This window comes from Aricia agestis, chromosome Z, assembly GCF_905147365.1.
Source record: "Aricia agestis chromosome Z, ilAriAges1.1, whole genome shotgun sequence".
In the NCBI taxonomy this organism is placed as follows: domain Eukaryota; kingdom Metazoa; phylum Arthropoda; class Insecta; order Lepidoptera; family Lycaenidae; genus Aricia; species Aricia agestis.
In genome coordinates this window covers 32,561,714-32,578,823 of record NC_056428.1, presented here as the reverse complement: position 1 = coordinate 32,578,823, position 17,110 = coordinate 32,561,714, and the positions used below count along the sequence as shown (strand labels likewise).

Below are 17,110 nucleotides of genomic sequence, written 5' to 3'. Positions count from 1 at the left end.
TGCAAACAAATGGCAAAAATTCGTACTTAATTTTTAATTTAATTCAATTGGCAATTTTTTTCGTTTCTTGACCTTTATCAATAATAATAATTGTGGCCCCTCTTTTAGGGTTCAAGTCTCTCTCATAGAAGCGTAGAGTCCATAACAGTAAAGTTTATATAAGGAAGCCTAAGTTGATTTTAATTTTATAAATGCTTATTCTGATGTGCTTATATAAAACTGTGTGTAATAAGGCGTGCTTCTTTTGCTACTTTAAATATTAATTACTTAATTTTAGCGTGATAACTCGCTGTTGTATCCACGAATAAGTTCCTACGTCATTTAATTTCGATGCACATACATTACTTTAGTCGGTCTTGTATAATTAGGCAGAGCAAAGTTAATAATATTACATAATTCAGTGCAAACGGTCGTAGTCAACAAGATAAGAGTGTTGTATCCACTTAATTTAATACAACTTTTATCAGTATTACACGTAGTTTATTCAAAAGTAGTTCTATTTGCTGCTGTGTTTTTTCGACGATTAGAACGGTCACATTATGTTGAAGGTAATAAGATTTTGATTCAAATAATGCCGCTAGCTCTATTCTTGGTTACATTATACCTACCAAGCATCAATTTGCAACAACATACATATTTATAAGTCCTATAATAATTTGTAGCTCTATATTATGCACGTTGCGAAGGTCTAACTTAAAACTTTTAACTTATTTTAGTGAATTTGCTTTTTCTTATTAGAATTTGTCTAGTGATATTATTTAAAAATATTATGAATAAATTGCGATTGTTCTTGGTTCATTCCTGACTTATGAAAATGTACCCTGTACGTCTTACCGTCCGAATTTTGCCGGCTAGAGCTACAGACTAAAGCTTAGCAAATAAAAAATAGTAACTAGAGTATAACTGATAACTACCTAACATTTAAGACTATAAACAAACACAAAATTCTAGGGTCTCGTAGGTCTAGTGACTGGAGGTGCGTCCGGACTAGGACGAGGAACAGCTGAATATCTTATCAAGCAAGGGGGTAGGATCGTCATATGTGACCTGCCCAACAGCAAGGGCCATGAGGTGGCTAAGTCTATGGGAGAAAATGCGGCATTCGTGCCAGTTGATGTAAGTTTAAATGGCCCTTTCCTACCGTAAAGGACTGAATGATTAATCACTACATGTACAAAATTAAAATGTTTAGGACCTACATCAAATTTATTAAAAAACTTACATTTTGCTCCATGGAAATATGCGCTGCGTTCGTTCATAAATAACTATTTAAACTCATAGTTAACTTTGTCTTGCGCTGCTGCTTGCTGTTAAGTAGCTAAAGGATAGGTTTTTGATGGTTTTATTTACTCATGTTGTAGGTGACGTCAGAGAGCGACGTGAAGAATGCTCTACAGGCTACGGTGGACAAGTTCGGAAGGCTGGACGTAGCTGTCAACTGCGCGGGAGTGCTGCATGGTGCCCTCACCTACAACTTCAAGAAGAACGAAGCGTACAACCTAGAAGCTTTCCAGAGAGTCGTCAATGTTAGTCATTTTGTATATTTTGTACTTGGGCATCTCCATGATCGAGTGACTCAGTGGCACGTGGGTTCGATTCCCGCGTTAACATAACAAAAATGTTTATTTAAGTTCTAGGTCAAAGCGGGCTGATCGCCTTCGGTCTGACAAGAAAGATGCATGGGTCACATGGGCAATGAGCATGTAAAAGTCGGTTTTACGCTTGCTTTCATGGTCTTAGCATAGGCGACAGCTGTTGTCAGTAATCCGCCTCGCTGGGTATGCGAGTACCTAAAGGAAAAGAGTTTGATGGATGATGGGCACTATAGAATAACCCTTAAGGGTGAAGCCGAACGAGCGTAATTTGTGAGTTGTGAGTCACAGAATTTCAGTCGTCGTCGTCATCTTTTGGCTTGGCTTCACCCTAAGTTCTGCCTAGGTGCCTGCTTTCTATGAAACCAGTCACCATTACCGAAATTTTTGTAGACACCAATATCACTCTGTGTTCAAATCCAGATCAACCTGATCGGAAGCTTCAATGTGATCCGTCTGGCCGCCGGTTTGATCGGCAAGAACGCACCCGACGCGGACGGACAGAGGGGTGTTATTGTTAACACTGCCAGCATCGCCGCATTCGAGGGACAGGTACTATATTTAATATTTATAAATATTAAATATATACTAGTATACTGTGCATTATTAATATACTACTATACTGTGCATTAGATCTAATACAAATTGTTATTTGATGCATGCAATTGTCGGGCACGTCGGGATACGCGCAATAGTATAGGGTTCCGTAGTACCCTAAGTACCGGTAATTTTTGGTCAGTGACAGAACATTTATGACGTGTTTACTATAACTAACAACATCATCACAGTTACGTTCAAAGGAATTTGAACGAAAAGTTACTATACTTTGTCGAATACATTTTTTTAGTTAATAACGTAGTTAATAACTTATGAAGTCTTCTTAGCCGTGATAGTTTTACTTTTAAATTCAGCATAGGTTTTTCCTACTCTCGTGAATTTTTCACATTTCTAGAAGAAACCGTTGAGCTGGTAGATTAATTTTCCTTAAGTATGATTTTATACGCATTAAGAAGTATTATATATTTATTCATAAAGCCCTAAGCGGCCGCATCCGGCCGCGATAACAATAGATAAGCTATTGTGTCTCGTTATTCCACGATCGATGGGTTAATCAGGTACTAAAGTCTCAGCCTGATCGGTTTAAAATTGACAAAGTTTCATACAAACTTTCATCCCCTATTTTCTTACCTCTGGGGTAGAATTTATCAAAATCCTTTCTTAGCCTACCTCATAAGTCATAACGTCTACCTGCATGCCAAATTTCAGCCCGACCCGTCCAGTTGTTTGGGCTGTGCGCTGATAGATCACTATATCAGTCAGTCAGTCACCTTTGTGTTATATAACATAATGAGATTAGATATATTTACTTTTCAGAAAGGTCAAGCGGCCTACTCGGCATCAAAAGGGGCTATAGTGGGAATGACTCTACCAATAGCTAGAGATCTGTCGAGTCAAGGCATCAGAGTCGTAACTATTGCTCCAGGTTAGTGGAAAATACATAATAAACATATAAGGTAGATACTAGGGATGCCAAGTGCAAAGTTTAAGACGCAGTTGTATAATTGCTGTTGCAGTCTTCCGCTCTAGAGTGGAAACTGTAGAGTTTCGACAATACATTTTTTTTTGGCACAGTAAAGACATTAGTAAGAAGCTAGTCGTTGACTAGCTTCTAACCGAAAAAGAAAATAATTTATTTTCGAGTATAGACTGTTATTCTATTTAAGTATAAGTTTCTCTATGCAGATGTATAAAATAAAAACAGATCTTATGATCTTAAACGCTGATTTCAGAACGCAACTTAGAAATAATGTGACGTCAATTCAATAGTATGACTAACATTTGATCTTTTTATCAGTTTTCAAATTATGGGACGTAACCTTGTTTACTTTATAGTCATAATATCAATGTTTTGATCAATATTAAAATTATAAAGGCAAAAATGTGTGTCTGTCGGTTAGATCCCTCTTCACGCCCAAACCGCTGAACGGATTTTGTTGGTCATGGAGATACTTTGAGTCCCGGAAATGGACAGGATACTTTTTATCCGGAAAAAAATGTACGATTCCCGCGCGATAAACACATTTTGGCGTAACGGAGTAACGGCCGTCATCTAGTACCTAATATAATTCTTATAAGATTCAACAAAGTTTCTAAACCTAAAAGGCGACATTCTATGAATCGCCACATCGTGTTAAATGCGAAATACAGTAATTACTGTTTTGGAGTTGATTCTTGCTAGAAGACTGGAAAATAGCATCTATCCAACTGTTGAAATGACTGATAATATGCTTCTAATTATTTTTAATTATTTTTTCCAGGTTTCTACAGCACTCCCATGACTTCATCTTTGGAAAAGAAAGTTGGTGACAGCTTGATAAGCGCCAATCAGTTTCCAAAAAGAGCAGGCAGGGTGGAAGAATACGCCATGCTGGTGCAACACATCATTCAGAATACCATGCTGAACGGTGAAACTATACGACTTGATGCCGCGCTTCGTTTACCGTAATTAAAAGTCCTGAAGTAGTTTTAGTGTTTTAGTTTAGATGTTGATATTTCTGCTAGTGAACGATTAGTAGTAACTAGTAGCTTTGACTAAGAAATATATATTAGTAGGTAATAGTTGTAGTAACTAGTATGGTGGTTAGAGTTGGTAAGAATTAAGCTCTACAAAGCAGTTGCTTAGCATTTTTATAAGAATATGCGAGTATCGGATGGAACAAAAATCACACCGGAATGGCAGCGGCGAGGCGAGCACTTTCAGCGTCATATGATTTTAAACTTTATCTTCAATATTGTAATACATAGTATCGCTTGAGAAGTCTACGGCCGCCCGGGGCCGCTTGTGGCCTTGCCGTGAGATGCGAGGAATGTGATTTTAAGACCCAATAGAATCGCTTTATTTGCCTGACCTCGCTATGCCTAGCAATTCTATTGGGTCTTATTCGATAAAATTGCTACGCTCAGCGAGCCTTATATTTTCATTTCATTTCGTACAAGGGGCAGACCGTTTAGGCGTGTACCAGGTACCTTGATAACAAAATCTGTAAGGATTCCGACTAAGTTTGACAACAAAGGCATCAGCAATCACACTCCTTTCTCTGAACCGTCTTAAGCTTAAAGGATTGTACCAGAGGTAAAGAAAATACAACAATATAAACGAAAATATTATTTATTTCTACATTAACGGGCGACGGAGCACACAGGCCGCCGGCTCGATATACACCGCGCCGCCACGCGTGTACTAAGTAGCGGTCTAACATGACTTACAATTCGTGACCTTTATAAATAAACCAGTAAAAATATGAAACAGAAGTGTGAGGTAACGACACATAATATTATGCAGTAGGTCATTACAGGTGCTCCTGCATTAACTGAACTGACGGCGAGGCGGTCACGTTAATCGTAACGAGTGATGCTTCATGTGATGTGCGAGGGAGCTTCAGTTAATGTAGGAACACTTCAGCGGCTGAAATAATGCGATTAATTAATTATTAATATTAGTAACAATAAAACGGGTCGAGAGCTCGAGCGGCGGCCGGGTGTAGCGGGAGCTCCGCGTCGGAACCCGGCTATTCGATCGTCGAACCCCGCGGGGCCCCCGCCCGACACGACTCACCCCCTCCCTAACATTAACACATAAATAGCCGTATATCTATGGTATCAGATAGATTTATTAAATTCATCAACAGCAAATGCAACATCGCATCGGTAGTTCGCCAGCCCCGTCCGAGTAGATTCAACGGTGACCGTTCCGGTCGAACGAAACTGTTCACCTCGCCCTATCTATATGTACAATTAATAAAATATAACTAACACGGCTCGCGAATTAAAGTTAGGTGCAACAGAAATAATCGCTTAGGTACTTAAAATTTACAACTAACGCGAACCCTTCGCAGGCTTCGCGCCCGCAGATTCGCTCAAATTCACGTTCTCACAAAACTTAAAACCATAGAATACTATACACAGACTAAAATAAACAACATCGACTGAGATTAAAATCTAACTTATCGTTAATGAACAACAAAGTGGTTAACTTACATAGTGTAACGCGTTTGTCGCCGATAGCGCGTGTCACCGTGCGTCACCGAGCGCACGATCACTGTTAGTTTGGAATGTGTGTGACGCGACCCGGGTCGCGACCCCCGGCCCGGCCGCTCGAGATCCGACCCGGCCGACCGGCGCGTACGAGCGAGCGGAGATGCGAGCGCATCGTGGGAACGAATCTGAGCGAAGTAACAGAAGCCAAGAGCGGGCGGGCTGCGTCACTACTAGGGCGTCCGCGCCGACCCCACATCGACGTATCGCCCCTGCTATTACGTAACGACGTATTGCAATTCCACTTAAATACAGATCAAAATGAATACAAAATATTGCACGAGTGTAATATGTACTGTGATAGTTTGTAACGTCGATGTGGACGCGGCGCGGGCGGTCACGGCGGATGCGCCGACGGCCCCCGTCGCTTATACGATCTAATGAACTGAAAATTTACACTTACAAAGAACACAGATTTTCGTGTAACATCTAAAAATACTTATCGTAATTCATAAATATAGATATTACTTACACCGACGCTAACGTAAAACATACGACGTATATTACAACCTAGACTTACTAGTAGATAGTAGGTATAATAAGCATGGATATAGCTATCGATTGAACCGAGCGAACGGTAGGGTCGGAGCGACGAGATATCGCGTGGAGGGGCACCTTTACTAGCCGTTATTGTCTTATTTTGAACGAGCGGATGTCGAGTATGCGAGTGAAGTTCCGCGCCTGTGCCGCCACCTACGAACCCTGTACAAACACTTAACTAATGGCACACGACTAACTCTCCTGCCGTTATTGGGTTAGTAGAATAGCAATAAATATAACTGATGATTGTGAAAACGACTTTCGTACCGACGGATCGATAAAGAAAATATTTTATAAAAATTGCATACAACCACTCGAATCATTCGTATTCGTTAATTTACTATGCTAATGTGGCCTTCGTGTGGCGCCCTCCGCCGGCGCCGCTCCCCCCGCGCGAAAAGTGGTAAAAAATAATACTGTTACGAAATCGATTAACAAAATGTGTACAAATATATAAATACTGTATAATATAATGGTAACATGGGATGGTAATTCTGGGGGTGCGCGGCAGGCGGGGGGCGGAACCCTAAATTAATCGTAAGCCGAAGGCGGGCTACTACCTAGCACGACGCTCCAACGAGCTATATTACAGAATTTAAATAAGATGAAGCACTAAATACTTAAAGCTGAAGTGGACAACGAGTTTTCTTAATTCAATTCATCACAAACTGTTTCGAAGTGCCAAAAGGAACCCACGGTGTAAATATAATTATATTTTCAAATCTTTTGTCGCACTTATTGACGTTCGTCGAAAAGAGAAGGATGACAAAAATTAATGAGACTAACCGCTGACGTTTTTTTTAATTTTAACGAGCGTGTGGTTAAACAGCTCCATATCTGTGCCATGTCACATTTTATAAACTTTAATACAAACGAAATTTAAAATTACACACTACCAATTCATAGACCAACCAAAGTTTACAGTCTACGTAAAGAAATACAAATCGATTAGGTATTTAATATTAAAACAGCGAGGACTACTTGAACGTTGTTCTATGCGGCTAACACGAGCACTAACGTCGATTTTGTAGTTTGTAACTTTAACACCGACATTATAACCGCCGCAACTATTCGCGGAACTTCGTCTATATATTTTATATAATTTTAATACTACGCCAGGTACTGTTTCCCGTGGTTTTGCCGCTACCGTGTTGGACTCGTAACGTGCAATAGCTTCTTTACGCGATCGAATAGACTGGGTCTCGTAAACGATTGTCGATAAAATTAGTTCTCACTGGACGGTATAAAAGACAAAAGGTGGTGCCGTCGTACTCCAAAATAACATTTACCTTGGGTAAAACCGAACGTTTGAAAATACAACATCTATAATTATATGTACATTTAGTCGTTGATGCGTTCTACTGTACATATGCACTTGGTGCGAGGGGCTATATAATTAAATTATAAACATTCATAATTAATACAAACTGTCAATCACATATTATTTATATATTATATTTTATTAATGATTATATAATGATGTCAATATATGCGGTAAAAGGGGTGTCGGTCGAGCGGCGTGGGAGTGCGAACCCCGTGCCTCTCGGCCACACCCGTATGCCATACAACCGGCGACCAAAAAATTACAAAAATAAAACGTTCCCAAATCAAATTTGTAACGCATTTGTAGGCAGGTATCACACAATGATAATATAACACTATTTTATTAAATATAAGTTTAAGCGACTCCGCAACAAGGTGATAGTAATGTTTTGAGTACGTACGCTACTATAATTTTATGTTAGAAAAATACGAAATAATGTACTTTTAATAACATATTTTATATGTTAATAAAGAACAATATGATTTATAAAAATACATTGTCATTTTCGGTCACAGACCCAAAGACGCTAGTACCCAAAGGTTATTTAAAAATCTATGATTTTTAAGGCTCTCTTTTGCACGTATTTGAGATAATTTTTTACATAATTACAATATATAAGTAGCATAAATCACTGTTAAACGCTATTATAATATTTACAAACACTATCCATTTGTACTGGTACGGCCGATAAAATTAATATAGAATTACAACATTCAGATAAACATCTTTATGGAACAACTGTAAAATTTTAAACACGATTTCATTACGAATATTTTTACTTAGCATATAATGATACATATATAGAGAAATTTTAATTTTAAATATCAACTTTCAATAAAATCTTAACATTTCCAGCCAATAAAGTTCAGCCGCGTCTAACTGCCGCGGACTCCTACTATAGTGAAGACAGCTCTTACTTCTAAAGTAAAGTGCTTAAGTCTCGAAAGTATTAAACCGTGTACTGCAAGTAGTGAAACAATGCGAGCCTCGACTCGGTACTACGCGCACTTACATCTAAAACTAACATATACATACACATGATCATCTCCACTTACATTAAAACTGATCATCAAATTTCTTCGTTTAAAATCACAGACGCTTTCCTAAAATATGTACTGTAACATTTTACTGCCCCGCTTCGGATCCGTACATGTATAAGATAGGTACAACTTGTAACGACATACACTGCTCAATAAATTAACCGTAGAGCTATTTGAGGAGGTGTTAAATATTTTTTATGTTTTAAGAGATTAGGCAGATAATTATCTGTATTGGGACTAGGCGCGCGCGGCGCAATAACTTATTTCATGTATAATCACACACCATGTTAAAACTAAAACTAAATAATAATTAATGATTTGTAATATTCTAATCCGATGTGCTTCCTGCGCTTGGCGCATCTTCTATTAACTCGCTATCTTCACTGGTATTTCAGGATCTGAAAACAACGTCAATACAATAATTATGTGACACTCAAAACATGAGGTAGGTAACATAACCTTTAATATAACAATCATCATAAAAACAGTGATTTGTACAGATGATTATATTGTTATTTGTTACTTTAGACTGTGCCGATAATGGGGTAATTTACATAAATAAAAAACAACAAAATAATGTACCATCGAGGAAGTTGATTCCTATGCAATTGACAGACCAACGTTATTTGGTCGAATATGTCAATTCAATGTTAATTGTGATCTGTCAGCTGGGTTTGACGTAACGCGACCAAACTACCAGAGTAGACAGAATAAACTACTTAGGTCCCCGATTTGCATAGGAATCAACTTCTCTGATAGTACATTTCATACTGACTAGGTTATGAAACAAAAAATACTCTCATCATTTAATTATCTGTTAGATTGTGCAATTCAGCCAACACCTTAAAATGAAGTCGGATTTTTAAGGTGTAATTAAGTTAGTCATGATCCATGTAATATCGAGGTTAAAGGTAGATTATATACATTTAAAATTCCTAAAGTTAAGTAAGCCCTCGCTTCCTCTTGAACTTGACAAACAATCAAGCCGCATTGTAAACTCAAAACTTTTGTTACACATTTTGGTTAACAGGAAAAACACTTTACAAGCCCAAACGCACGCTAGCCAGTTGAAGACCAAAATAAATTCATTGAAAAATGTTTATATCGTACTTTTTTACAAGTAAAGGATCTTCATTATGTAAATTTTATTTTTATTTTGATGAAGATACAAAGTTAAAAATTCTTAAAATGTACGGAAATAGCTAGTAACTATTAGATAAAGCAAATTTTAGATAAAGTGAATCAAGACTACATGTACAGAGGTATAACTTTTAATATATAGTTCTTGTTTCGTTGTGGGTTTTCTAGAACGAGAAAAAGCAAATTCATAAGCAGATTATACGTCCATACAGCATAAAGATAAGTCTTATGAAAATTGCATTAAAGCGAGTGTGATAACTGATAAGTGTGTTGAGGTTAAAATATCTTAAGTAGTAAAAACTGGCAGAGTACAATTGGCAAAGTGTTTTGCCCTAAAAGTGCAACTATAGTCGTGCCTGCAGTAATACAGTGCAAAATGTGCAGAACTTTGGTCGTTGCTTACTCTAGATGGGCGAATGCGGCTCAATCGTGTCGTTCGGCAGGAAACCGCACCTGACACAAGGAAAATATCGTGTAAACTATACGCCGAAAAGGTCCATTAGTCGTGTAAACTATACGCAAATAAAATTTCTGTTAGTCGTATAGACTATACACATTTCCGTTCATTATATATGCAAGTCTGTCCATTAGTCGTGAAAACTATACGCAAAAAGGCTATGTAACTATACGCAAATAAATATGCCTATTAATCGTGTAAACTATACGCAAATATGTCCATTAATTGTGTAAACTATACGCAAATAAAATGTCTGTTAGTCGTATAAACTATACGGCATACGCAATTCCGTCCATTATATAATCAAGTCTGTCAATTAGTCGTGAAAACTATACAGAAAAAAGGATATGTAAACTATACGCAAATATGCCTATTAGTCGTGTAAACTATTACGCAAATATATTATTGTCTGTAAATATTAACTATACGCAAATCCGTCCATTAGTGGTGTAAAATATACGCAAGTCTGTGCATTAATCGTGAAAACTATACACAAGTATGTCCATTAGTCGTGTAAACTATGCGCAAAAATGACTATTAGTCGTGTAAATTATACGCAAAAATGACTATTGTAGTCGTGTAAACTATATGAAAATATGCCTATTAGTCGTGTAAATTATACGCAAATATTTCTATTAGTCGTGTAAGCTATACGAAAATCTGCCCAATAACTACTCGTGTAAACTATACGCAATCTATTAGGTTGGGTTGCACCAACTAACTTTAACTACAGTGCAAAATGTCAACTCTTTGGTTAAAGTTAAAACGCCATACTTAATCTCCGCTCATACATATATCTGAAAATTCACTATGTTTAACACTGTAAAACATAGTAAATTTTCAGATAGAGATTTTTCCTCTCGATTTTACGGATAATTAAATTTTTTTATACCCTCAATCCCGTTACCTGTAGCTTCAATGAAAAAATAAACGCAACAGATATCTGTGAATTTCTCCTAATAGTTAAGGTTAAAGTTAAAGCTAAAGGACGCCATATTTAACTATACTTAACCATAACTTTAACTTTAACCACGCCTCTGGTGCAACCCAACCTTAGTCGTATTATTATGTTCATTAGTCCTGTACCTACTCGTATGCTACATCGAAAACTTTTGGCAATATTGGTTTACAAACTAAAGGCACGCACAGTATCTACTTATAGCTGGACGCCTCGAGCCTGGAAGTCATTATAAGAAATAAGCTGTGCCCTGAAAAATTTGCCATAAATTAAGCACTATTTAATATGTGGCTTGCATCTTAATTCCAATTTATTGCAGTTAAGTTCATTAAACATGTCAGTATATAGAATAACTATAAACTTAAATTTAACTTTATATTTATAGTTCATTTACTAAAACTTAAGACCGTGAACTTGTGATTAATATACCTATTAAATTTACCTTATTAATATATAAATATTTTTAAATAACTTTCAATAAAACTACAAAATCTAAATAACTTTTATCTACAATATTATTATATACTTTCAAACAATGATAATAATACTGAAAGTTGTAACACCTCACCAACTAATATTAAAGCGTTTTTCAAACACAATAACAGATGGCTCTAGTAGTCACATTATTGAAAGAAACGTACGTTCAAAGGCCAAGTTTGAGTCACTCGCGCACTATAGTAGATGTACAAAACGGCACAAAAACCGCGTTTTTTTTTATAGGTGAACTAAAATATTGTGTTTTAATTTCGATTTTAGCATTTATTGTCGTAACACTTAGCGATGACAGATATTCGTGCATCAATCATCATTAAAAAATCAATGCCAGCTAAGGCATTGATTTATAGGGCTAATTATGTCTATAGCATTTTGGTGACATAGACAAATACTTAGTAAGGATCCTAGGGTAAAAACGTCTCTAATACGGGTTGTAATTTATAAGGACCATCGAATCAGAAGTGGGATTCCACAAGTTAAATGGAATATGGAAATAATAATACTTACCAAAAATTGTGTACTTATATCTGTAGTACAGAGATTAAGACCCAATTCGCCAACCTCTGTTTGTTAAATCCTAACAAGGCATTACTTAACGGAGCTTAGAAAATTAAACAGACTGTTAAAATACTTATGTCCCACAGTAAAAATTTAACAGCGGATTAGTAAATGCAATGTTAAGTGAACAACGAGTGAACAACTATCAATTCGTTCATTCTTGTTATAAGGCGACGAAATTGCAATGTACAAGATTAATACGACATGTTTGCTGCAATGTGTCACTTTCTTCCATAGTAGTATAATAGTAGATAATGCGACCAAATTAAAATATCACTGATCGCATACATTTGTTACGCTATAATAGTTCTTAATTTACCAGGTTAATAATTCTTATCTGTCAAAGCTGACAACATGAATCATAATACAAACTTTTATTTACATATTTCGGTTTGGTAATTATTATACAAGTTAGTATATTTGCAATGTCAAGGAAAATCCGAAGGCTGAATTTTTGACAAAGTGAAAATAAATAATTATTCATAACTATGAAAATAATTAATATTAAGGACGTAGCGGAAACATGGCGGAAAGACTCAAAAGCATAGAGTATACATTATAGCAAGCTATAGAGTGCTTCTAACAAGGTATGAACTGTAAGCACGAGTGTGAACATATTTTCCTATAAGCGTCAAACGATGGCGAATGGAACATCATTAGACTTGCGTTATACGTTTGACAGGTATCTATAGAACTTCTGCTTACGATCGGCACAACGGGGAACGAGCGATGCGCGCGCTCTATAGCTTGCTAATGTATACTCTAAGCTCAAAAGTCAAAACAGATTCTTTTATTGATATTGCATATTATTGTCTTTGAAAGTTGTTATTTTGACTCATATAACAGCCTGTTAAATATTTAACTTACCTCCATAGCAGGAATTAAATTTAACACCGTGTTAGGTGATTTGACATGACATTAGCGTATGGTGGAACGCTCGATAGCTCTAACAGGCCGTTAACTGATTTAACAAGCCATTATTTATATAACATTGCTTGATGAAACTGGGTCTAAGGTTGGGTTGCACCAGGGGCGTAATTAAAGTTAAAGTTATAGTTAAATATGGCGTCATTTAGCTTTAAGCCTTTAACTTTAACCGGAGAAATTCACAGATGTCTGTTGCGTTTATTTTTTTCATTGAAGCTACAGGTTTTATACCCTCAATCCAGGATTGAGGGTATAAAAAATTGAATTATCCGTAAAAATTGACAGAAAAAATATAACACTGTAAAACAAAGTTATTAAATATTTTGTGTTGAGTAATTCCAATGACCTATTATTGCGTTTTGTGAGTGATGTATTGTATTATTATATTATGTTGTTGTTATTAACTGCTGTTTCTTAATTTGTTTGTTTTGTTGTCGAGTCACGAGACTCGTAGCTTATATTTTACTTTACGTCTTACGTACTTGTAAAAACTTTATAATTTGCTTTGTGTTTGTACTGTTACTGTAACTTCTATAAGCTGTAAGTCTTCCAAATATAAAAAACAGTTAAATCATAAAGAGTTTTCGCCACGTGATTGTGGGGACGATTTCCAACAACGGCTACAACGAATACTCGAGTTGTTACATATTTAAAACGTGACCTAGAGGGAAGAACAAACGGGGTCGGTAGTACAATGCGGCAACAAGGTTGTGTTTATTTAGCACACTGACTTTTTAATGTGCGCTTAGTTTTTTAATCGGTAAGTATATAATATTTTACGGAGTTTTTTTTATAGTATGGGTTCACATTTGGGAATGTTTGCGAATTTACAACTAAGTATCTAATCAATTTAATGATTGTAAGCTTTATTCTTTGTCCATTAATTTCATGCTTTGACCTAGATCAAGTTTAAATTTGGGTGAAGTTCAAGCTAAAACTAGATTTTGATTCCTGGTTTGACTTAAATATATATATATATATATATATATATATATATATATATATATATATATATATATATATATATTTAGTTATTAAATATTATCTAATAAGTATTTCTTTTTATTCACGGAAATAGGAATTTGCAAAATTTTGCGTGTACTAATAATTATTATAGTTGTTCCTCTTAATAATTATTATGGTTATTCCTCTTTGAATTTTTGGTAAATTTTATTAAGTATTAATTATTTTTATTATTCGTCATTGTTTAATACAAAATCATGATTTTGTAATTATTTTCTAACAGCCTGTTTTCTAATAGTTTAGTGTGAAAGTAGACCTGCCTCAATTTAAATATAATAATTATTATTGTGATTAAGTTAATAGCCTAGTAGGTTAATAGGTAAGTTTAAAATATTTTAAATCGTTGGCGTTTTGTACCTATAATGTCAGTTGATTTTTAATTTTTGTCTATAATAAAAAAATACCCTAATTAAAAAACTGTTCCACTAATGAAATGAAATTGTGTTAAACTATTAAAATAGAAAACCAAAAATATCATAATAAGCAGTTATCTTATAAAATAAAATTAGGTTATCAGTTTAACCAGTAATTGTAAAAACGAATGTACCTAATACTTACTATTACGAAAATAGTTAGATCCTGTTTCCAAAATAATAGAAATATTTGGTTATTTATATTTGGACTCTCCTCCCATATAGGGGGTAAGTGCGATCAAGTCTTGAAGTCTCTTTTTTTAAGATTATGTATAAGTATTTATTTTTCTGAATATTGAACACCAAACAGCTTTTATTAAACTTACCTCCTGCTCTTTTTCGTGAACTTTAGGATGAAACAATGACGCAACTAATATTTTACATGATTCACAATGAAATAGTGGAACCGTTGAAAACTCACGGTGAAATGAGAAATATATCGTGAACAAAGCGTATTACTATTGCCAAAACAACATGAAATAAGTATGTGAAATAAGTAGTGTTACAAGCGGTGATTTGGAGTTGCCAGTTTGTTAAGATGGTTAGCTGGTAGATTTTAATAAATAAGGCCGATGCCTCGAATTTCGCGTTAAAGGAAGACTCTCGAAGCGTGTGCAGCGACAACAGGTGCCAAATCAAGTTACAATATTATCGGATAGCGTTATATTATATTACGTTCGCTTCGAAAGCCTAGCTTACGCAGGGACGATCGGAATGTTGACAGCTGCATAATACATGTCAATCAGCAGGGCGATTTTGTATTTAGCAACAGCATTATTGTACAATATCTGATATTTTTTATATTTAAAAACATTTCTCATTCGAAAGTTTAAACAGACTGATTATATACCTCTATATTTTTTTGCATTGCTGTCGTAAAAAGTTATACAATATTATAATACTATTGGCTTCACCGCCGCTGTGAACACGCTGTCGCCTGTCGCGAAATTCGCTGCCACGGCCTTAGCACTGACAACTCCAGTGTAGTGATTATCGAGTGCGATTAATTGCATATAAAATAGATACATGTCATAACGTACAATCTGTCTAGAGTTGATGTGTGCTCTGCATTCCGGTTTACCATTTCGGCGCCATTGGGCCTAGAACGAGACGTACAACTTACCAGGGTTGGCCACATACGTAGGTTAAACAAATAAAAAAATATTATTACGTATATAAATAGGTACGGAGTAAAATAAATACACTAGACAGACATTTAATGATAGTTGATAACTAATGGTATTTTAAAGTACATTAGTACGTCTTACAGAAGTTTTGTTTGGAATTTTATATTATGTTGTAATGTGTCTTATTATGTGTCTAGGGTATCTAAGAAGTGAACCTCGATATTGTGTGTATTGGGTAAGTTAGTCTTGTACTGTATGTAACTTTGCTATACTGCATATAATTGTAAGTATTTGTGTACTTGGCTCTTCAATACTCTATCTAGGAAAATCTGGTACAGCTCTATACTCCACTCGGGCTAACTTGTCGCTAGCGGAAAACTTGTCATTTTCCATATTCAACCACGATTGACAATATCTGACACTTCTTCTAAATTCTAAACCGCGATTGACAATCGCGGTTTATATGGAAAATGACAAGTTTTTGACAGGGAGTCAATGACCGCTAGCGACAAGTTAGCCCGAGTGGAGTATAGTAGAATTAGAGCTAGTAATAATCTTCATTTCGATTTTAACGAATTCCCTGATATTTTTAGGATCTTGCAATGTCTAATACACAGCTAATTATGGTCCAAATTAAGACATGAGTCACACAACTTTATATTTAATAGGAAAATTATTCCATCCATAGCAGTCAGTCAGTCACACTTACTTATTATCACCTTATATTTCTTTTTGAAAAAATGATGATTTGAAGAAATGCCTATTAAAGAATTTTCTGTATTCTTAAAGCGCCAATAATAATTAATTGGTGTTTTACCTTATCATGCCGATCCGGCAGTTATAGAGAAAGAGCTTTAAAAATAGAATTCTGGACTATAATTAAGAATCGAACACAGATATTGACTTTTATCTCGAAACTCATTTGTTTGATTTTAAGTTCCAACATTATTCTATTTTCAGATAATACGTTTAACGGTTGTCTGGAATACAGCAGCGTAACCTAAATCTCTATACGATTACAAAGTGCTCAACACTCGACTTCGGACTTTTTAGAAATGACAGTTTTTCATCTTGACTAGATGAAAAACTGAACAAAAACACGACACAAAGGTACTTAGGCTCTACTTTATGATATTTACCTACCAAATTTTCTAGATATATTAAATAGCCATGTACACTTATCTTAGTATCCATCTGAGTGTTTTCTTGTTTAGGCGCCTAAAAACATCTAAGCATATTTTAATCTAGTCCAGTAGCCAGATCAGGCGTCCGCTATTGTATCAACTATCGTCTATGATCTATCACAAAGTTTTAGTCGAATCTCGTCAAAAGGCGTGTTCTTTCGAGAGGCAAAGTGGAGTATTTTGGTCTGTGTGTATGATAATTAAGTATACAGCATTCTGTGTAGGTACGTGGTATAT

General features: G+C 35.6%; 2 protein-coding genes across 5 annotated transcripts in view; one reads left to right on the top strand and one right to left on the bottom strand.

Moving 5' to 3' along the window:
• Window positions 1-387: 387 nt before the first annotated feature.
• LOC121738572 (3-hydroxyacyl-CoA dehydrogenase type-2) lies at window positions 388-4,117 on the top strand. Its single transcript, XM_042130733.1, has 6 exons — window positions 388-548; window positions 952-1,116; window positions 1,362-1,526; window positions 2,016-2,144; window positions 2,967-3,075; window positions 3,911-4,117. The coding sequence occupies exons 1-6, from the start codon at window positions 540-542 to the stop codon at window positions 4,096-4,098; spliced, it is 765 nt and encodes a 254-aa protein (XP_041986667.1). The 5' UTR covers window positions 388-539; the 3' UTR covers window positions 4,099-4,117.
• Window positions 4,118-4,745: 628 nt separating this feature from the next.
• The window catches only part of LOC121738565 (nuclear hormone receptor FTZ-F1), a 108,879-nt gene continuing 96,514 nt past the window's right edge, over window positions 4,746-17,110 (bottom strand). For 2 of the 4 annotated variants that reach the window (XM_042130723.1, XM_042130722.1), the window contains 3 exons: window positions 15,603-15,662; window positions 10,135-10,184; window positions 4,746-8,989 (listed from right to left, as the gene is read on the bottom strand). In XM_042130723.1, coding sequence (XP_041986657.1) covers window positions 10,136-10,184; window positions 15,603-15,662 — 109 coding nt within the window. In that variant the 3' untranslated portion in view covers window positions 4,746-8,989; window position 10,135. The remainder of the gene's footprint in view (window positions 8,990-10,134; window positions 10,185-15,602; window positions 15,663-17,110) is intronic. The other 2 variants (XM_042130724.1, XM_042130725.1) reach the window with 2 other exon arrangements.